The 22,479-nt window shown below is 39.9% G+C and overlaps 1 protein-coding gene and 1 long non-coding RNA gene across 22 annotated transcripts in view; one reads left to right on the plus strand and one right to left on the minus strand.

Moving 5' to 3' along the window:
- LOC128249400 (uncharacterized) overlaps nt 1-15,411 on the minus strand; it is a 19,976-nt gene extending 4,565 nt beyond the window's left edge. The window contains exon 1 of the long non-coding RNA XR_016244391.1: nt 15,301-15,411. This is a non-coding gene — a long non-coding RNA (uncharacterized LOC128249400). The remainder of the gene's footprint in view (nt 1-15,300) is intronic.
- LOC106868398 (uncharacterized) overlaps nt 10,534-22,479 on the plus strand; it is a 133,713-nt gene continuing 121,767 nt past the window's right edge. For 19 of the 21 annotated variants that reach the window (XM_089363171.1, XM_089363175.1, XM_089363240.1 and 16 more), the window contains exon 1: nt 10,534-12,163. In XM_089363171.1, coding sequence (XP_089219297.1) covers nt 11,904-12,163 — 260 coding nt within the window. In that variant the 5' untranslated portion in view covers nt 10,534-11,903. Of the gene's footprint in view, nt 12,164-19,169; nt 19,337-22,479 lie in introns of those variants that run through there. The other 2 variants (XM_089363205.1, XM_089363190.1) reach the window with 2 other exon arrangements.

Raw genomic sequence — 22,479 nt, forward strand, 5'->3', positions numbered from 1 at the left:
TACGTTTGAGGCACCAGAATTTAGTATGCTATTATCCATGCAATTTCAAAGTATGGTGATTAAAATATAAATATAAATATATATATATATATATATATATATATATATATATATATATATATATATATATATATAAAATATAAATATATATATATATATATATATAAAATATAAATATATATATATATATATATATATATATATATATATATAAATAAATATATATATATGTATATATAATTAAATATCTATAATATAAATTTAAGTTGGCCAACCGTTGTATTCTTTCTTGTCTTGAGGTTCACGGCCAAACAGCTGGGTGGATTCACGTGAAAAATGGCACACATGTGGAGACAGGTGCATAGATTGAAACACGCTTTCTATTTTTTCCTAGCCCCCATACTTACAGAGAAAATCGATTAAAACAACCTACGTGCGTGCATGTATGTGAATGTGTGTCACTGAAGCCATTCATACACATATACATATATAATAAATTAATAAACTGAATGATAAATTTCAGTTATCTCTCTCTCTCTCTCTTTCTTTCTTTATCTCTCTCTCATATACACATACACCATCAACATTACTCTCTCTGTCGCGCACACCCCATCAAACATACACACTCACACACACACAGACATACGCACGCACATCAATTCTCCCCTCTCACCACAACTTCAAAAGAAGTTCAGTCATAAAACTGTCCATGTCTCTTCATTCGACGCCCACTTCAAAAGATCGCCTTTCCTTTTCACTTGTCCGGCCATTGATCGAGAGATAAAACAGAAACCAACTCCTGCTAAATGCAAAAATCTCGCCAAAAATACACACACATACACACACAAACGAACATTTCATGTCTTTCAGTTTTTCTATGATTATACACGCGTTGAAAACAATAGCTCTTACATACATTTTAATCTTCAACAGGTATGTATCAATTTCTATAATATAAATTGTTTTTCTATGGGGGAAAACGAGAAACGTTGCCTACAAAGAAGCGCTCCACTGAAAAAAATGGCATTTCTTCACATCTTCCAAATCACCCCAGTCATCTGCCGCCTCAAAAGCTTCGTACTTGCTGTGTCAGCCAACGTAAGTCAATGACACACAAATTCACTCACTCTATCTCTCTTTCTTACCATCTTTCTCTCTCACATACACACACATCCACACACACGCACGTCCATTTCATATATCTTTCAATTTCTGCTCTCTGCAAATAAATTTTTACGGATAAAACTGCTTACAAAAATTGCGATTAATGTATAATTTCTTTCTATGTTCATAATTGAATAAATCTTTTAATGATTAGACAGACGTCCAATAGAATAGCTCTCACAAACAGACTACGTACAAATTCTTTCTTCACAACTCCTGAAGCCATTTTCTGACAGGAGGGGGGTGGGGTGAAATCTTCATACAGCTGGAGGCTCCAATCGAAACGGGACACGAAATGATCAGGTTGAGAAACGCTGTTATAGATTACGCCTAACCGAAAACAATCACAACCACGTCATCCAAACAGACCAGGTGAAACCGGGTTTAGCTGCTAGTATATGTATAAATATATATAAATATAAGCATCCTGAGAGAAATGTTGGACATAAGAGGCATTGGATGTGGCATGCAAGAGAGACGTTTGCACTGGTATGGTCATGTACTACGGATGGATGAGGAGAGATGTGTGAAGAAGTGCCACTACCAAACAGTTGAAGGAATCTGGGGTAGAGGTAGACCCAGGAAGACATGGGATGAGGTAGTGAAGCATGAACTTCGAACGTTGGGCCTCACAGAGGCAATGACGAGAGACCGAGACCTCTGGAGATATGCTGTGACTGCGAAGACCCGGCAAATAAAGTGAGTTCATGGCTGTATCTTACACCAGTTTCGCATACCCAGCCCATTCTAAAGTACCTTGGATCGTAGGGCGACCTGCTGTATTTGAGGAGACCTATTGAGTCAAATGCATCAACATCAAAATGAAAATCAAATGGAAATTGTAGTTGTGATACCTGTGCCCGTGGCACGTAAAAAGCACCATCCGTTCATGGTCAATGCCAGCACCTCTGGCTCCTCTGCCCATGGGACGTAAAAAGCACCATCCAAATGTGACTGATGCCAGCACCGCCTTGACTGGCTTCCGTGCCGGTGGCACGTAAAAATCACCAATCTATTGTGGCTGTTGCCAGCCTCCTCTGGCTCCTGTGCTGGTGGCACGTAAAAATCACCCACTACACTCACGGAGTGGTTGGTGTTAGGAAGGGCATCCAACTGTAGAAATACTGGGTCCTGTGGTATTCTTTGACAGCAAAACGCAGCTTACATAGATAAGAATTGGTCCCCTAGACCCATGACGTACCCAGGCAACTGTCCAGTGTGCCCATGACTTAAGAGGGCACTGCTGCAGACATTTTGTTAAATCTCTGGAAAAGTCATTAATAGTACTTTTTGAGCTGAAGACCATTCATAGAATTTCTTTCAGGTAGAAACATGTGATAAATAAGGATCCCAGTCAGGTAGATATTTATCTCTCAACCCTTTAGTGTCACTGAACTCCCACTTACTCTATCCAATCCTCTGTACCACTTCACTTATATATCCCTCCCTGTAACTTAAGGGTGTGCGCCAATCTCTCTCTCTCTCTCCTTTCCTTTTTGCAATTGAGGTAGTCATGTATCTCCTTTACTGCAAGACACCTGTTTGCACCTTTAGGAAAGTGGGTTATACATCATTAGATATACACCTGACTTTCCTATATTAAATTAGAAGTGAACGGAACGCAGAACTCCAAACTGATCAACAACAACAATATTTATTTATGGTGGAAAATATACAGCTTCCAATTGTCCGGTTTCTGAGTAGCCTGAATGTAGATGTACTGTCCCTAGAGATGAATCGTTGGAGAGACAACTTGCTTCTTCCACACTCAATGAGAGCTTGTTTTAGACCGTCTTGCTTGTTCGCTGTCTGGCGTGGTAAGAGAGAGAATAGAAGCGGGAAGGCTTGGATGTCGAAATCCACGCATGCGTGGTCAAAGATGCAGCAATGGCGACTATGCCTTTTTGGCGCCAATATGACGTCACTACACACCCTTCTATTATAGCCTAACCTTTTATCAACTGGCACAAGGCCACCTTCCTTGAAACTACTCTCTTGTCTTGTAAAGTTACTTGGTGATCTCGCTGGTGCTGGTGCCCGTAAAATGCACCAAGTATATTCTATAAAGTAGTTGGCGTTAGAAATGGCACCCAGCTGTAGAAACCATGCCAAAGCAGACAGTAGAGCTTGGCATAGTCCTCTGGATCACCAGCTCCTGTCAAACCGTCTAACCCATGCCAGCATGGAAATCGGGCATAAAATAATGATGACGATGAGGATGATAAAATTAGATGTTAGTATTGGATGTCTGGGTCCTCAACAAATGTGGATATTTGTTTAATAGTATGAAACGAAAGAACGGAAGATAACTCTTGCACAAATGGTTCTGCTAGTAATAATTGTTTCACAAATAAATCATCGTGACAAATACTGTTATAAATGAAGTCTTTCAAAACTATAAATCCCCTAACTGGCAGAAAGTTACAGGGGGTACCAATGTAAAGTTTTCTACTGGCAAATTTAAATGTATAAAACTGGGATAGAAAGCGTTTGTCATAAGAGACAGGAATAAAATATGTCAGTGGTTTCGTTATTATAAACGATGTGTTTATTATAAACATCTGTCTATTTATACTCGCAAACATGTGAGTTTGTTAGTAATTATGCAATATGTGGGCCTGTGATGCGTTGTCATGTTACGTATGCGTATACGAAGCTTTGTAAGCAATACTCTACAGTAAAAAATAGCCAGAGAACAGCTGCTCTTCAGATATTATTCGATGCCTATCTTCACACTCGACAATACCAATATGAAATGTTCATATAGCTGACATAATACAGTTCACAGACAGAAGGTAGTGCAAAAACCTAACGGCACTTAATTCACGTGCGCGCGCGTTTAAGGATATGTATGTATCTATATTCCAATTCATGTACATATTTTGGTATATAATTATATACGTATACTACGTATACACACATAAATATCTTTATGTATTTGCATATATGTGTGCGTATATATATATATATATATATATATATATATGTGTGTGTGTATATATATATATATATATATATATATATATATATATATGCATATGCATGCATATATGGGTACAGGACGTCACAAAACGTAACAACATGAACTACGAAAACATGAAACCCGGAAGACGAAAAACATGAAATATGAAGACAAACTTTTTTTTGCGAACAACGAGAAAGACAAATGGAAAACAAAACGAGTAACATAAAGAACGACCCTTTATCAGTTGTTGGTTGTTTATCTACTCCACATTTCGAGTATTTCCCGACAATATGTGCCTTCAAGAAAACAGTTGCTCCCGCAAACTAAAATAAAATTTGGGATTTTGCGGAGGGTCAAAGTTGGTAACAAAAACAGGACAGTGAAACAAATAGTGAGGGCTGCTAAGCCAGACGGGGTAAGGTGGCGAACTCTGAGGAACATTCTTTGAAAGGAGAAAAGATAGGAGAAGAGATAGACAAGAATACATCTGTTTTGTGCAACAGATCGGAAGAAAAGAAAAATGATGGACGATGGTCACGTGTGAGCAACGAGAGAGTAAAGGAGGAAGAAGGAGAGAGAGACAAAGGGACAGATAGAAAACGGTGAAGGAGAGAATAAAAGAATTAGAGAAAGGATGAGAGGAAAAAAAAACGAAAGGGAGAGAAGAAGAGAAAAAAATTAGAGGGATCTTTTTGGTTTGACGGGCAACATTTTTTTATGTAGTGTTTTTGGTACCGAAACACTTTCAAACTTCGAATACTTGTATATTTTGTGTTATAGAACAGATAAAAAATTTTGTATTCCAAGTTATTTCATGTAAAAAATTGTCGTATTTCGGTAATTTCAACCAATCACTGACGTCTATTGAGGTGAAAACAATTACGCCGTGGAATGTAAACAATGGTGTCAGGGGATCTTTTCCCTTGAATAAAATTAGTGCCGTTGTTTGTAAACAAAAACTATCCGTTGTCAACAACAACTATCAGCGGTATATATTTCGTTTGTCACTGTTATTTATGACATCGTTCGTGCGTTTGTACTGGTTTTAGCTTTAGGGTTTTAGGGTTAGGGTTCGGGTTTTAGAGTTAGGGTTAGTTTTAGGATTACGGTTAGGGTTATGATTATTTTTGACATAACCTTAACCCTAACCCTAAAACCCTATAACTCATAACCATAACCCTAACCCTAACCCTAACCCTAAAACCCTAATCCTAACTCTAAAACCCGAACCCTAACCCTAAAACCGTAAACCCTTTCTAGGGAATAATGATATAATTAAACAGGGAATAACACACTTGACACCGAATAGCACTAACTGTATTCAGCTGAATAAGCGTTAGTGATTGGTTGAAATTACAGAAATACGACGACTTTAACATGAAATAACTTGCGATGTACAATTTTTTGTTAAGAAGGCTAAGAGAAAAAGTTGTTTTGTATGACACATTCTACCAGTGTCCCAAGTTTGAAAGTGTTTCGTTAAGAAAACAAGTGTTGCCAGTCAAACCAAAAAGATCCAATTAGAGAAAGGAAGAGAGAGAAACGAAAAGGGAGAGAGAGAGAGAGAGAGAGAGAGAGAGAGAGAGAGAGAGAGAGAGAGAGTGAGTGTGAGAGAGAGAGAGAGAGAGAGAGAGAGAGAGAGAGAGAGAGAGAGAACAGTACGGGGGAGGCACATACTGTTGTGAATTGGCGTCCACGATCAGTAGTAATTCTAGGGAGTACTCCAAAGCGAGATATCCACCCAGAGATGAGTGTTCTGGTGACAGTTTCCGCGGAAATGTCCACGAGAGGGATGGCTTCAGGCCATTAGGAGAACGGTCGACGAAGGTCAATATATAAGTAAATCTGCAACTGACCGGCCAAAGACCAACCAGGTCCATGTGTATGTGACGGAACCTGGTATCCGGTGGCTTGAAGTGTCCAAGAGGTGCTCTCACGTGACGATGCACCTTGGAACGCTGACATGGTAGACAGGCGCGTGACCAAGCAATAATAGACCGCCGCATTTGTTGTTGTTAGCACTCCGTCGCTTACGACGCCGAGGGTTCCCGTTGATCTGATCAACGGAACAGCCTGCTCGTGAAATTAACGTGCAAGTGGCTGAGCACTCCACAGACACGTGTACCCTTAACGTAGTTCTCGGGGATATTCAGCGTGACACAGTGTGACAAGGCTGACCTTTTGAATTACAGGCACAGAGAAACAGGAAGTAAGAGTGAGAGAAAGTTGTGGTGAAAGAGTACAGCAGGGTTCGCCACCATCCCCTGCCGGAGCCTCGTGGAGCTTTAGGTGTTTTCACTCAATAAACACTCACAACGCCTGGTCTGGGAATCGAAACTGCGATCCTATGACCGCAAGTCCGCTGCCCTAACCATTGCGTCTCCACAGACCGTCGCATATTCAGCCAGAAAAAGCGGGCCGAGATAAGCTTACTGTGGCCTCAATGCCGGGGTGTGACTGAATGCAGTACTTCAAAAACAGCACGACGGTGGCATTCAGGAACGAGGGATCGTGGTGACTCGGTAGAAACATCGCAGAGAATGGTTCCTTCAGAAAAAAGGCAGAGGCAGGTGTTCAAACTTGCAGCAGCAAAACTGTGGAGAAGAGACGTCCAGAGAGTTCAAGGAGGGTTGATAAGTAGCCATAGCAACCAAATCATTCGAAGCAGGAGACGACAATGTAAGCGAGAGAGGGCGTCGGCGGGGATGTTGTCAGTGCCAGTGAAGTGGTGAATGTCACTAGTGAAGTGTGATATATAATCCAATTGCCTTGTTTCTCTGGGCGAGTACCGGCCCGTTTTTGCAAAGAGAGCGAACATTAGCGGTTTATGGTCGGTGAAAATCGTGAAGTATCTACCTTCAAGAAGATAAGAGAAATGCTTCACTGCCAAAAAATTGCTAAGAGTTCTTTAACAAATACACTATATCTCATTTCGGAATTTTTCAGCTGGCGCGAGAAAAAGGCTAATGGCTGGTTTCGGCTATTTACGGATTGCCCTAAAACTGCCCCTTTAGCAGATGACGCATCGACAGTAAGTGATAATTTTGCATCCGGAAGAGGATGAGCGAGGAAGGATGCTTGAACAAGGCCAGCTTTGACAGATTCAAAAGCTTGGATGGCTGTTTCTGAGCTGTTTTAAGGAAACAGGAGGAGACAAGCGTTTGATGGCTTCCACTTTAGAGGGAAGCAGACGAATACCATCGGAGTCAATGAGATGTCCAAGAATTCCAAACTGGTAGAACCGAAGACACACTTAGCCGGGTTGATCTTCACATCATAGGAACGTAAGCACTTGAACAGCTGAGTCAAGTGTTGGAAGTGCTGGTCAGGAGTACCACTGGCGATTAAAAGGTCATCGACGTACGCGAAGACAAAATCTAACCCACGAATGACCTCATCAACGAACCTTTGGAACGTGCTGGCCACAATACGAACTCCAAACGGCATAGACAAGAATTCAAATGTTCCAAAAGCGTGGTGACAGCTGTCTTTGGAATCTCGTCGGGGTTGACGAGAATTTGATGGTACGCGCGTAGCAAGTCGATCTTAGAAAAAAATCTTACAGCCATGCAGAGCAGACTAAAAATCCCAGACATTAGGGAGGGGATAGCGATTTGCAACAGTGACGGTGTTAAGATGTCTAAAATCTCCAACTGGTCGGAAATCAGCGTCATTCTCCCTGGCCATATGTAAGGGTACTGCCCACCATAAAGGACTTTAAAGAATTGGCATCTCTGATAAAGAACGCATGATGGGGTGAATCGATGGGAGAGACGACTGACGTGCCCAGTGCCTCCCTTCCTAGTTTCCCTGAGAAGAGTAGGAGCAGGGCTGTGTACATTTCTCGGCCTGGTCCTTGAACTTCTTGCGGTACCAGCAGACTGAGGGAGCAGGAAGTGCGCATGTGCGCGAGTAGGAGCGGCGCCTGGTCCCTCCTGCGGAATGATCTTACACATGCGTGAAACCTGACGGGTCAGTTCTGCGATAGCCCGCAAGATTTCAGAGGATGCATGTCGACCGGAGCAGAAGTAGAATCTCGAGAGGAAGACGAAGAAGCGACAAGGTTATCTGCGGAGGATGGTGAGCCGGAAAATTCCATAATCCTGTCTGTGGAGGCGGCGAGTTGTTGAAAGGCCGTGTGTTCCATCATAGGAGCTAAAATCACCTGGACAATAGAAGGCATCCTCGAGAAAAATAGTTGTTTGACAAATGCCTGTCCCACATATGAGCTATCGGACAACTCTCGGATTCGTCGCAAAAACTGTGTGGGGGTTCGGTCCCCAAGATGCTCATCCCCAAGATATCTCACATTGAAAGTCCGAGGGAAGAAGGAATGCCAGTAAGAGCTATGTGGAGTTTGCTCTAGACCGAGTGAATGTTAGAAGAAATGAAGAACGATTCCAGTTGTGAAAACCACATCTTAGCATCTCCGTGATATTTGAGGCAGAGGAAAATGACTCATCTTGGACGATAACAGGAAAACGGAACGGCACGAGGAACAACTGGTTGAAGAAATGCCATTAGAAATGGCAGTCAAACACCCTAGTTGAAGGAAGACACGACGAGCAGCGAACTAGGAAAAAAAATTTTCAATAGCAGAGGAGGAAAATAAAATAAATCCTTGGTAGTTGATAAGGAACAAATTATGGCCAACGCGTGGATTATCCGGATGTTGAGAGAAAGAAACTCATGCCTGGTACGTAGGAAAATTTTCGGTCCATATGAATTCTGGAGAAAATTCCGGACAATATTTTTTCCTTTTTTTTTTATAAGCAAGAAGAAAATGCTCTGGGACGCCGTGTCTTCAAATAACCAAGTTGTATTTTCGGTTACAATCCGAGGAGAAACGATTTGCAGTCTCCTGCTTGAAAATGGCGCCAAAGTTTTCCTGGTGAAGAAGACAATATGACGATGAGAGACATCAGTGGTGTTCCTATATGATGAGAAGCAATTTGGTTGCGTAACCAAAGTCGCGAAGGAGAAAAGAGAATACGTATTCACTGGTCTGTATTCGCCCGGTGTTCACCATTTTAGATGAATATGTTCATTTTCCACGTAGGGTCACCATTTTAGAGGTCTGTGTTCACGTCAGGTCACCGTTTTAGATGCCCAGATGTCGTCGTTGAGCCACCTAATGTGGCTCTCAGAAGGCTGTAATCTCGCTAGTAGTAAACTCGGATGAAGAGCATATACAAGCAAGGTTGTAACCTTAAACACATTTATTGTTGCCACACTTATATACACAATGGAATGATAAATAGAATGGTTGGTGTGTAAAGGGCCATGGTCTACTGTGCTATGCTCCTGTCTGCAAGCTCGCCTGTGGCATCAGATAGAGCCAGTCAAGTTGCGTCTTCATAACTTGCTCGTGAGTACAGAAAAGTGAAAGAGATGAGGTCACGTGTCTGAACCTTAATGTTGTGTAACGCCCTCTCTATCTGGCCAGCTTGTTTGACCCGCTGTCAAGGGGGGTAATGCCCCTACACAACTATATCTGGGCTGTTGCATTTAGATCTGGTTTCTGTTTTTGTCGGAACGTTCCTCTAATATCCTTTATTTTCAAAGAGTGAGTACTCTCTGGTTCTAATGAACTTTTAGTGTGGCTGACAGCATAAGTGCGGGAACAAAATTTGTTTAGGAGGTGCAAACCCAGATCCAATTTTTTTTTTTACAAACAAAGGCAATTTCTTTTCAGTCTTAATATCAAAACAAATACAGGTATAACAACAACAACAACAACAACAACAACAATAATCCTTTCTACTAAAGGCACAAGACCTGAAATTTTGGGGTAAGTGGCAAGTCGATTACATCGACCCCATTACTTCACTAATACTTAATTTATCGATTCCGAAAGGATGAAAGGCAAAGTCGATATCGGCGGACGCTACGCATTTTGTCCAGCGTGCTAAAGATTCTGCCAGCTCGCCGCCTTAAACAACAATAATAAACTCAGATAAATCCAATAACGGAAAAGTAATGTTTTAAATCAGTCTAAAAATGTTTCCACGCTCGATTGTTTTGGCGATGAAGTTTCCTAGAAGGATATTCAAAGCGTTTTCATTGCTCCACAAAAATATTAGGGGCTACGCTTGCACCCCCTGTTCTCCAGCCTATGACTCTCGGGGCAATCCTTCCTACGCATAGCACTGTAGACAGTTTTAGCGACAATGTCATGTCTCACGGGAGGGTGGTATTTTGCAGACACTTTTGGACAGCTGCCTTCCACACGAATGTAACAATCAATATTTCCTTTCACTATGTGGAGCTCTAGAGGCATCTTAACTCTCTTGTTCATCAGGTTTTTAGAAGCTATCCCTTGTTGTGTATGTGTGCGCGCGCGTGTATTTGAGACTTTGAACCTTCAAAAACCTTGTCCTACAATAAAGATTTGCTCTACAATTATATTGAATTGTCTCTTTCTTTGAGGTACTAGCTTGTATGCTCAATCAACCTATTTATACATATATGCAATCATGTAGACACACAAACATACACACACGCATACATTTATATATACATACATTCTTTCTTTCTCTCTCTCTCTCTCTCTCTCTCACACATACACAGAAAGTATGTGGATGACAATCTATTTGATAAATCTGAATTTTCAACCATCTGGAAAGCAAGATATCTTTTGAAAAGTATACATTTACCGTATATTGGAAAATAAAGGCGGTCATACTTCATGGTAGCTACCGAGATCTAATCACCTGTAATTAGCGAGATCAAATGATCAAATTCTCACCGAGCGAATCTCTACGCAACAAAATAGCTGTGAAATCATAACTCTAATGTCTAAAAAAAAACTAAAGCACACATGCAAAAGAAGAAAACCCAAAGGGACTGTGTAATGCAGAACTATGCACCTGGTAATGGCTAAAAAGGTTTTGCTATGATCGCATTTATGCGGTTGACCTGGGGTTAAACAACAACAACAACTGCGAACAAGCCAATGAAGTAGCATCACGCAGTCATTCGACTTGCTACAAATATCTGACAAATTTTTCTCGATCCACCCCATCTTCTCAAAAATTGAAGGACATATTGGCTAATGTAGGCTTAGATAAACTATGTCTAAAAAAAGAAAGAACAAATGAATTAGTCACTGCCACATCATTTTGATAAAGTATCTACTCGATCAAAATTGACATGGGATACTCATTGCCGTTTGTGCGTACGCGTGTGTGCATATGTATGATTCACTATAGATAAGTGGTTTTGACGCTAACAAAGAAAATATCAATAATATAATTAAATTGGTGACAGTTTGTGATAAAAAAAAAAAAGGGTAAAGACCCCCCCCACTTCCCCAAATAAAACAAACAACTACCCTAAATCTAATGGAACAGGAATCGCATTTTTAATATACAACAAAACAACAACATTATTAACCAAAAGATCTCGTGTTACACTTTGGCAATAACAAAATTCATGTTAAAAAATAAAAAGTTTACCCAAACATCGAAACCCTGTTAATTCATCGAAATGTATTAGAATTCTTCTCTTATTGAAGAAATCATTATATTCTGATTTAGCAATTATTTTTGTTTTATGTCAGTATTTCTTCCATACGTTGTTTTGCTTTCCTTTTTATCTAAGTTGCTGCTGAAGTATTTTCTTACAGCAGTGTGGAGAATGGTGGAAGATTAAGGTTTATATACAAAACAAGTGAGTGTGTATGTGTGTGCGAGAGAAAGCGAGAGAGAGAGAGAGAGAGGATGTGTATAGAGAGATTCGGTAACTTTTGGTGGAGCAGGTTGCACATCTATGTATGTATACAGTGTTAAAATTTAGAAACGATAAGCTGTCAATCATTGCCGAAGACGGAGATCCGGATACAAATACGGAACTAAACAGAGAAAGTAGTATTACGCACACACAAAAAGATGACATTTTCTCCGTCCTTTGTCTTTATTGGAACTATACATCCGTACATTTGCATCTACGTTCCGTTTTAGTCCTGGATCCCAATACGAAATTTAACCGCGCTGAGAGCTGGTTGAACGACAATCCACTCGGTTATATTGACCTGTAAGTAGCAGCTGTTTTTTTTTTTTTACAAACACAAATACATTAAATACAAACAGAATTACAGGAAAAGACACATGTACATATGGAAGCACACGCACACACGGCGCTATAATCATTTTTTCAACCCATAATGCAACTCATTATCGACCATAATTTTTTTTGAAACTTACTTAACTCGATCAGAAGTTATCTACGTGTCGTATCACCTGTATTAACAGTTTTATTGTCTTTTTTAATTTTCTGATTGTTCTCGGAGAATAGAAAATGTAGGAAATCGATTAAAAAAGAAAACATTGCACTTTCTCCCTCCTCTCTGTCTCCCTCCCTTTCTTTGAGTATGTACGTACGAAGAGAGAGATACATAAAGGGAAGGGGAGGAAAAGAAAGTACAAAGTTTGTTTTGTGTTCGTATTTATCCATCTATTTATATACGTATGTGTGTATATATATATATATATATATATATATATATATATATATAGCTACACGCAAACGTGTGTATGTATATATCGTCAATGTATCGTATCTGAAGAAGAAGTACACTCTAAGAGCAGTAATGTATTTATATGCAGTTAAATCTATGTCCAGCCATAGAGTAACCAATAGTTTCTCATCCATAAAGGGCTTAACCTCATGGATATGTGTTTGTGTTGTGTGCGTGTGAGCGCGTTTATGTTCTCGTGGAAGTTGAACTGGAACGTTCACATACTTTATCCCAAATTAAAAGGGTCTAGTTAACTATCTTTGGACGATAGTGAAACTCAGTAGCGATTTGTGAGTTTTCTGCTTGTATATATTAATGTTTGTTTTAATCTCAATTTATATATAAAAACAACTTAACATTAAACTCGTTACTTTTTGTAGGGTACATTGTTTATAAAACTTTTAGAAGAGTGGTGGTAATGCTTCCTTGAAAGTTTCGACTAGCTAGCCTTCGCTTGACTTCGAAGTTACTATCACTCCTTTTGTAAATATTTAGTCAACACACACGCACACTTTTCTCCTTATTCATTTATGTGAGTGCCCCCCCCCCCCCACGCACACACACACACACACACACACACACATACATACATATATGTGTATATACATTCGGCATTCCAGAAGCCTGAAGGAGTCGGGCTCCTGTTAGGGACCTGCGAAATTTATACTATTATTATTATTATTACCGTTTGACCGTCGTCCCTTGTCCAGACCGCTGGTTAACCAAGATGGTACGCTTGCTCTTCAACTTTTTGTGGAAGGGTCAGGTACCACTGGTCAAGCTCTCACTGCCCTCAGTCAGGCGGGCAGTGCGATCGGTAGTAGATCCACTCTAGCGTTCTATAGAGGGTTAGTGGGAGAAAAGTGCGACGACGTTCTCGGGGAAACTCTAGGCGTCGAGGATAATCAGCTAAGCAGTCTGTTGAGGAGAACTTTCGGGCCGGGGCCCATGGATAATTTCCAAAGGTCCCTCGCCTGGCAGTGCTACCGAGGTGCGCTCAGGACGACGAAACCGTTCTGCACGCACTCGTCCAGTGCCCGAGCATTGCTGACCTGTGGGTCTATATCGAACAGCTACTGTCACGTGTAGGACGGATCCGGCTATCAGCTGGATCCATCGTGAGAATTGACCCGCGGACCTCCTTTAACCAGGAGGGCAAGGCAATTTTCCTATGCCTAGTGGCTGTAGCGAAAGAGGTGATATGGTGGACCCGTTTGAAAGGGTTAAAGACAGACACTTTCCTCTTTGGCCAAGGCCTCATCAACTTTTTCAAGTTCCACTTGAAAAGGAAGATGAGAGTAGAGAGGGAAGTGCTGTCTCATAGCAAATTCGTTGAAAGATGGGTGACTGTTGGAAAAATGGCCAGTATAAACGGACCAATTCTGAGAATACACCTGTAGAAAAAAAAAAAAAAAGGTAATGTAAAATGAGAAAGGGCTCTATACCCCTTTCTTATTTTTTCTGACCAGGCTCCCGTGGTTTTATGGGTTTTTCCACGTGTAACCTTTCCTTTTTCGAAGCGCCTCCCCCTTTGGGAGTTCTACTTATCTATTTATCTATTTATTTATTATATCTTTCTCCGTTTTCTTCCTCTGTTCAGACGAACTTTCCTACCTTTTTGGACAAAACCTTTTGTAACCTTCGTCCTGTCTTTGTCCTTATATGTCTTTAATTGATATTAGCCCTTGTGGCCAATAAAACGAATTAATTATTATTATTATTGAGAGAGCAGTGCATGCCATCAAATTGACACTGGGGTAAAATATACGAAGCCCAATATACCCATCATGACTACCCGTCTGATAAGGGTACACCGGGCACATGCATCACAACCATATGCGGGCGACATGGTGATCTCATATCAAGATAGACAGCGCATGACCTCGCAGGTGGGGGTCCAGTTTGAATTTTTTTCAGGTCGAGTAGCCCATTCCGCTCAAAAGATCCCTGATTATTATTATTATTATTATTATTATTATTATTATTATTATTATTAACAATAATAATAATGATGTCTTTTATTTGCCACCAGGGCGAAGGATGAGGGGGATAGTTACTAAAAAAAGTGATCGTGATGGGATCCCCCTGATTCAGGAGGACCTCTAGGGATGATAATCAAGGAACTCCATCACCCAAGATCACTCCAACTTCTTTCTTCCAAATCACAGGTCTACACTCTTGCCATTTTCGCAAATTTCACCCACCTTTTCATAAATTCACTCGAGGACAGCACCTCCCTCTCCACCCTCACTTTTCTTTTCAAGTGGAACTTGGAAAAAGTCGATGAGGGCTTTACCAAAGGGAAAAGTTTCTGTCCTCATTCCTTCCAGACAATCTCTTTCGCCATAGCCACCAGACAAAGGAAAACTGCCTTGGCAGCCCGATTAAAGGACGGTGGCGGGGCAACCATCATTATGGACTCGGACGACAGACGGATCTGCCCTACACGTGACAGCAGCTGTTTGACATAAATCCACAATTCAGCAATGTCTGGACACTGAAAGAGCAATACTACTACTACTACTACTACTACTACTACTACTACTACTACTACTACTACTACTAATAATAATAAAAGCGAAATTCTGTCTGTCCGTTCGCCCGGGACCCCTGTACCTCAGTCTACATTTGCTCTACAAAGACACATAATAACCTTTTGGAATCAGGATTATCCCGGGATTGAAAAGTGGCACTTCATTTGGTTCTTGAACATCCGGCATTGGATCAGTCTGGATGAGGATTTGTCATGTGCTAACAGTTGAAAATTCGGCAGCGGTTAAGGGACATGGACCGCACCCACTTTCGGTTTTTTTTCCTACAGAAACCCACCTTTTTGACTGCGGAGATTCCGAATCTGCAAAAAAAAACAAAAAACAAAAAAAAAAAATTGGCATTTCAAAATTTTAATCCCCCCCCCCCCCCCAATATTTCACTTTTTCCAGAAATTTTTTTGGCGAGTAGAAAAATACTCTGAAAAAAAAAAAAATGTAAAATTTCAATTTGGGGTTTTCAAGATCTTCAATTTTTATGTACGCTCCAACCGGAAAGTCCGACAAGCTAGAAACAACAGCCAAACCGAAGATCCACTTTCTAAATGCGAATTACCAAAAAAGAAAAAAAATTTAAATGTCATAAATGTTTTACTATTATTGTTCTCTTTAGTTTTGGGCTGCAGGAGGTAGCTTAAAAGTCGGCTTTTTAATCTAGTGTATATGTATATATATATATATATATATATATATATATATATATATATATATATATATATATATATGTATATATATATGTAAATATAGTACTTACATATCTACAGTATCCTACCAATGCATACCTTCATGGTTGTTTTACCTCACTGTGAACCCTATGTTATTGTACCTAGCTAGTTCTGACGTCCTACTTGTTTGTTGATGTGCCTAGATTCTAATGAATCCTATGACCAGTCTATCTATCTATCTATCTATCTATCTATCTATCTATCTGTCTATCTATCTATCTATCTATCTATCTATCTATCTATCTATCTATCTGTCTATCTATCTATCTATCTATCTGTCTATCTATCTATTTGTCTGTCTGCCTGTCAGCCTGTCTCGATCAGTACACACACACATACACACGTACGTACGTAACATCGGTTCCGTAAGTGTTGTTTGAAGAATGAAGTTTGGTTATGAACGATATTACAACACACCGAACGCATTGCTCTCTCCTCTTCACATCCGATTGTTTGATATAGTTTCTGTTTACAAATCCAAATTGTTCCCTTTACTTCTATTTTGATAGCTACAAGTTAGTTCTGATCGAGCAGATCTATAAACAAAAACATTTCAGCCACGACTATCCCATTTTTTCTTATTGCATAATACATTGTCCAAGGTCTCCTTCCATTTGTAAGATGGTAAAGTGTAGTATGAGATATATTTCGCTGCTATATCCTGCTGGATAAACAACCTCATAGAAGCTGCCTCATTGGCTCGTGTTCCAATATTCATAGCTGTGTATGTAAATAGATGTTAGTCTTATATATGTATATAGCTTCCCATTAGAAATGTAAATGAATTCAGTGAATTAGCTGTAATTATTATACAGGGTGTCCACAAAGTCTGGGTACATGGGGATTAACACATACTTTAAGCAATTATTATTTCTTATATTTAATTGTTTATATTATGATTTTATTTACTCCATGTACCCAGACCTTGTGGACACCCTGTAGATTGTATATATTTCTTATGTACACAACTTTCACAATCGTCTTTTAAATTATAAGCATAATCACACACACACACACAAGCATATATTTATGGATGTATAGAATTTACGTAATCACGTCTGTGCGTATGTATATATGTACTTGTCTGTACCTGATTAGCTTTTATTTAACACAAACATACTGAAATACACACACATATTGAAATAAATAAACACACATAGAGGAAATGCAACAGTAACATTATTCATGTTCATGCATGTATTGATAAAGCTTATCTTAGCTTATTTATAGACTATTGAAAGTAACACTGCTGTCCCTCCGTCCCCATTTCCTATTTATATGAAGTCTAGCTTTCTTTTCAACAATGCTTAACTTGTGATCTTTGTTTCGATTGGCTGTTAAGTATTTAATTAAAAGTTTAGGTACATGTTATAAATAACCGGCAACATAACGCTAACTAACAATATCGATCCAAATCTCTATATCCACAACATAGCCACTCATGCGTGTTTATTGTATTGTATATATACGCCAATATAAAATGTTGGTAAAATAGTATTCGATATTACTAATTTTTTTATTTATTTTATGTATGAATCTCCAAGTGTGAGTCTGTATATAGATGATGTGTGTGTGTATTTATCGGTTCATCAAGTCATTCAGTTTTTACGTACGTGCACGTGTGTGTTTGTGAGTTGGTACGCTTTCAACAAACTACTTTTTGTTCTACCAAGCCAAGCAACACAACCAGAAGTTATTAGCATCATTCGGCCGAAATAATAGTTTATTCCCTTCGTCTGATTGCAACCTGGGTAAAATAATTAGTCTTCCTTAGATAGGCATGAAACCTGAGATTGTTTTGGCGAGTGAAAATAGGAACTTCTGACGTTCACGCTTTATCCAAGGGCATCAAGAGTGCGATTGAAGATAATTACCCTTTCTTTTATCTTTTACTTGTTTTAGTCAGTGAACTGCGGCCATGTTGGGGCACCACCTTGACTGTTTAGTCGAACACATCGACCGCTGTACTGCACTTATTTTTTTAAAGCCTGGTACTTATTCCATCGATCTCTTTTTGCCGAACGGCTAAGTGACGGGGATGTAAACAAAGCAATACGGTTGAGGACAAACCCAAAGACATGTACACACATACACACACACACACAGGTGTTAGGGTTACGGTTAGGGTTTGGGTTAGTGAATTCCGTCCCTAACCGTAACCGTAACCCTAAACACTAACCCTAACCCTAAAACTAATCCTAAAACCCAAACCCTGACCCTAAAACCTTAACACCCTAGTGAAGATCGTGCGGGTGTTAATCTGAAAAATTACCCACACATATAACAGCATGTGTATGTCTTTGCGTTTACCCCACCCCAACAAAAAACGCCGGTTACCAAACAATGGTTGGAGATAAGTACAACGATTTCTTTCAGTTCCCGTCTACCAAATACACAAATCTTTGGTTGGCCCGGGGGCTATAGTGGAAGGCACCTGCTAAAGATGCCAAGTAGTGGGACTGAACCCGGAACATTGTGCTTAGGAAGCAAACTTTTTACCACACAGCCACGCCTGCACATATTTCTGTTTAGTAAAGATAATGAAATGTTTTAAGTTTGCCATAAATTTATAGTTTTATGAGATTCTGTTATAACTAACCTGAATTTGATTACAAACTGGGCCAATTTGGACAAGTTATCTAGAATATTCTGAAGAGTAACTAACTGGCCAGTAAAATCTTTTACGACTCACCGCGAGAAGATCCACAACATGATAGCAATAATTGATGAGTTCCAACATTATATCTAGCCATTGATAGTATCACTGGTCTCAGTATGGACGCAGCATCATGACTGAATGGTTAAAAAGTTCGTCTCGTAAAGAGTGTTTTTTTTTAACAATAGTCTCTGGTCGTTCTAAGTTCTTGTGAGTGAAAGTGGATAGACGGAAACTGTGGAAGTTCGTCAAATGAATTGTACCTGTAATTCAAAATACAGCTTTATCATACTCTGTGTCGTACCGATTACATTAAGGGTACAAGCGTCTGTGGAATGCTTTGCCACTTACATGCTAATTCATTGAGTACGTAATTCAGTTAATCAGTTGAAAGCGACAGAGATCTATTTTTCTTAACTAATTCTATATCTGAAAACATCTGTTAATGAAAAAATATGCAGCAGTTCAGTTTGTGAAGAACTTCAGGAGACACAGACACTCTTCTAAAAGCACTCGACAACAACTGTTTCTGCTAACATAAACAATATATTTGCATTCCCACAGTGCAGTAAGACATGTTGTTAGAAGATTTAGTTTAAGAAAGTAACACACATCACAAGTACGAGCTTCTGATTAGTGGTGTCATTATAGTCTAAATGTTTTTACGGATATTTCTATTTAACCAAATCCGTTTGATTGGAACCTCATTTTTTGGAATTGATATCTTAGATCTGTAGTTCATCAGGCAGTTATATAAGGGTAGGTACAGTTATAATTTTTTTGGATGTGTTTTGAAGAAGACGGAAGTCTATTTCAAAAAGCTATTACTGTCGTCACTACGAACGACAAAACATTGAGGGAGTTTACAAAACTGATTCGAGTCAAGACCCCAGCCTGCATAATATTTTGAGAGAAAAAAAAAAGCCCCAAAACAAAAAACACAAACGCAAAACAAACAAAAACAACAAACAAACCAATACTAAAACCCTTGAAGAACATTTTTGTCGTGTTATTTCATTCATGTCTAGTAATGTAAATCGATTGCAGTAGTTTATCTTATCAACTCTGGAAAGATGAAAGTTAACATCGGCTAGATTTGAATTCAGAAGTGAAGGACTATAATTAAATACTGCTAGGAATTTTGTCCCTTGCTTCACCAACAACGATTCCGCCATTCCACCCCATTTATTACCAGAGGTAGACGAAATATCGTCTCGCCAGAGCACGAAGTGCATTTCGGCCTTTTCGGCTTTGTCAATGACGTGTACTCGCAGTCAACATGCCTTGACGGAATTTGTTACCTTCCTTGAATAGAATAGTGCTGATTTTGTAGTGTTTACATATTTTCCGTGGAAGCGCAATGGCCCAGTGGTTAGGGTAGCGGACTCGCGGTTTCGATTCCCAGACCGGGCGTTGTGAGTGTTTATTGAACGAAAACACCTAAAGCTTCACGAGGCTCCGGTAGGGGATGGTGGCGAACCCTGCTGTATTCTTCCACCACAACTTCTCTTCCTGTTTCTATTGTACCTGTATTTCAAAGGGCCAGCCTTGTCACACTGTGTCACGCTGAATATCCCCGAGAACTACGTTAAGGGTACACGTGTCTGTGGAGTGCTCAGCCACTTGCACGTTAATTTCACGAGCAGGCTGTCCCGTTGATCGGATCAACTGGAACCCTCGACGTCGAAAGCGATGGAGTGCCAACAACATATTTTCCAATGTAAATACTGTCCTAACCTATTGTGGCGATATTCGTTTGGTGTCAGCACAGGACATTCGAGACGAGATGATCTATTGCTTCGTCAAATGTATCGCAGAATCTGTATTTAGGGTCAGAACCGTTTTGAAGAACGTTAGCCAGATATTTTTTTTGTGAGCAAGCTTTGATCTTGTGTTGCCAAAATGAAACCTTCAGTTTCTTTCAGTCCTGAGCTTCTTAACCACTGATGGATTGTTGCTTGATCTACATCAGCATTTCGACTTCTAAGTATATACTGTCCATGCAGAGGCTTCTGGCTTTACCGCTCCTCAATTTGTTTCTGCCCGTTCTTTTTTGTAGTGTGCTTGACTCATTTTGCCTGTTTTGTGGCAGTGGTTTCAGGTTCTACAGATATTTCAGATAATTCCCTTGCGAATTTGCAAGCTTCCTTGACAATAGAATGTGATTTTTTTGCTGTTTTTTTGTATTTGCACAGAAGTCGCAGAGTCCAATTCTCTGTTCATTGCTATTGTGGAGATTTTATAGAACAGTTCTATCTGCATCATTCCTCTCCTCCATTATTTCTAGGTAGGTTGTTTGTGGTTGTTGTTGGCACTCCATCGCTTACGACGTCGAGGGTTCCAGTTGATCCGATCAACGGAACAGCCTGCTCGTGAAATTAACGTGCAAGTGGTTGAGCACTCCACAGACACGTGTACCCATAACGTAGTTCTCGGGGATATTCAGCGTGACACAAAGTGTGACAAGGCTGACCCTTTGAATTACAGGCACAACAGAAACAGGAAGTAAGAGTGAGAGAAAGTTGTGGTGAAAGAGTATAGCAGGGTTCGCCACCATCCCCTGCGGGAGCCTCGTGGAGCTTTAGGTGTTTTCGCTCAATAAACACTCACAACGCCCGGTCTGGGAATCGAAACCGCGATCCTACGACCGCGAGTCCGCTACCCTAACCACTGGGCCATTGCGCCTCCACTCTCTAGGTAGGTACAGACGATCAAAATCTGCTTTTGGTTGATGCATATTCTTAAAAGTTTGGAGTTTTCTTGTCTTCTTGTCTAGGCGTTGGAGCTCTGTTCGATTCCAGTTAATGATTTAAAAACTTTATTGGAAGTGCCAAGGTGTTATTGGCTTCGATGCGATGCTTACAGTGTTCGTTTAAGTTAGTAACTAATATGAAAAGTTTGATTCGTTCGATTATGTTCCTTTGTATAAATTTGTGGTTTTGTGCCAATATCAGTTATTTTGCTGGTAAATAATTATTTGACGGCGAAACACCGGCAGCAGTAGAGTGTCAGCCTAAAGATATAATATTCGGTGTTTATTCTTGTAGATTCGAATTTCGACAGTGTATTTTTTTACTTTTCATTCCATCCTTCTGCATTTCCAATATACAGTATTCGATACAGTCGACCGTACATAGTGCTCCTTCAAAAAACGAAAACAAAAATGGATTTATACTGAGTGGAATATCCATTACATTATCAGAGAAGATTATTTGCGTTGCTGATTTGACGTCGATGATGATAATTGTTACGGTCATTTATTGCAATAAAGTAGTTGTATGCTGTCAACTTAATGTGACAGTCCCATGAAGGGAATACTACTACTGCTATTTAGCCCTAGGAAGCAGCACCGCTTCCTGTCGGACTTGACACATTTCCTGTGTCCTTATGTTTGAAATCAGTGAATGTGTTTCACTAGAATTATTATATGTTTACTAGAGCTTGACAGGCATCTCCAACTAGCAGGCCATTGCTACTCCAGACTGATGACGAGCAAAGGCTCAGAAACATGTCTCTGGATGCAGATTTAGCTGGGTGAAGGTGCTTGTCTTCCCCCTTGTAATCATAAGGACACAGGAAATGTGTCAAGGCCGACAGGAAGCGGTGCTGCTTCCTAGGGCTAAATAGCAGTCGTATTATTCCCTTCATGGGACTGTCACATTAAGTTGACAGCATACAACTACTTTATCGCATCACTACTGCATAAATCTCTCTGAGAGATTTAGAAATGTATTATTTCTATTGCGATAGTCCTAACAAAATTGGTGCTCTGATTTCCATGTATGTTATGCAAGGGAGAGAACTCTATCTTTGGATGCTGCTTTTATGCTCTCCCTTGTAAATAAAAAATGCGCAAAACTTGAATTGATCCGAAAGTATTTTGAAAAACGTTCTGTATTTCT

This window comes from Octopus bimaculoides, chromosome 1 (genome assembly GCF_046866305.1).
Source record: "Octopus bimaculoides isolate indiv1 chromosome 1, ASM4686630v1, whole genome shotgun sequence".
NCBI lineage: Eukaryota > Metazoa > Mollusca > Cephalopoda > Octopoda > Octopodidae > Octopus > Octopus bimaculoides.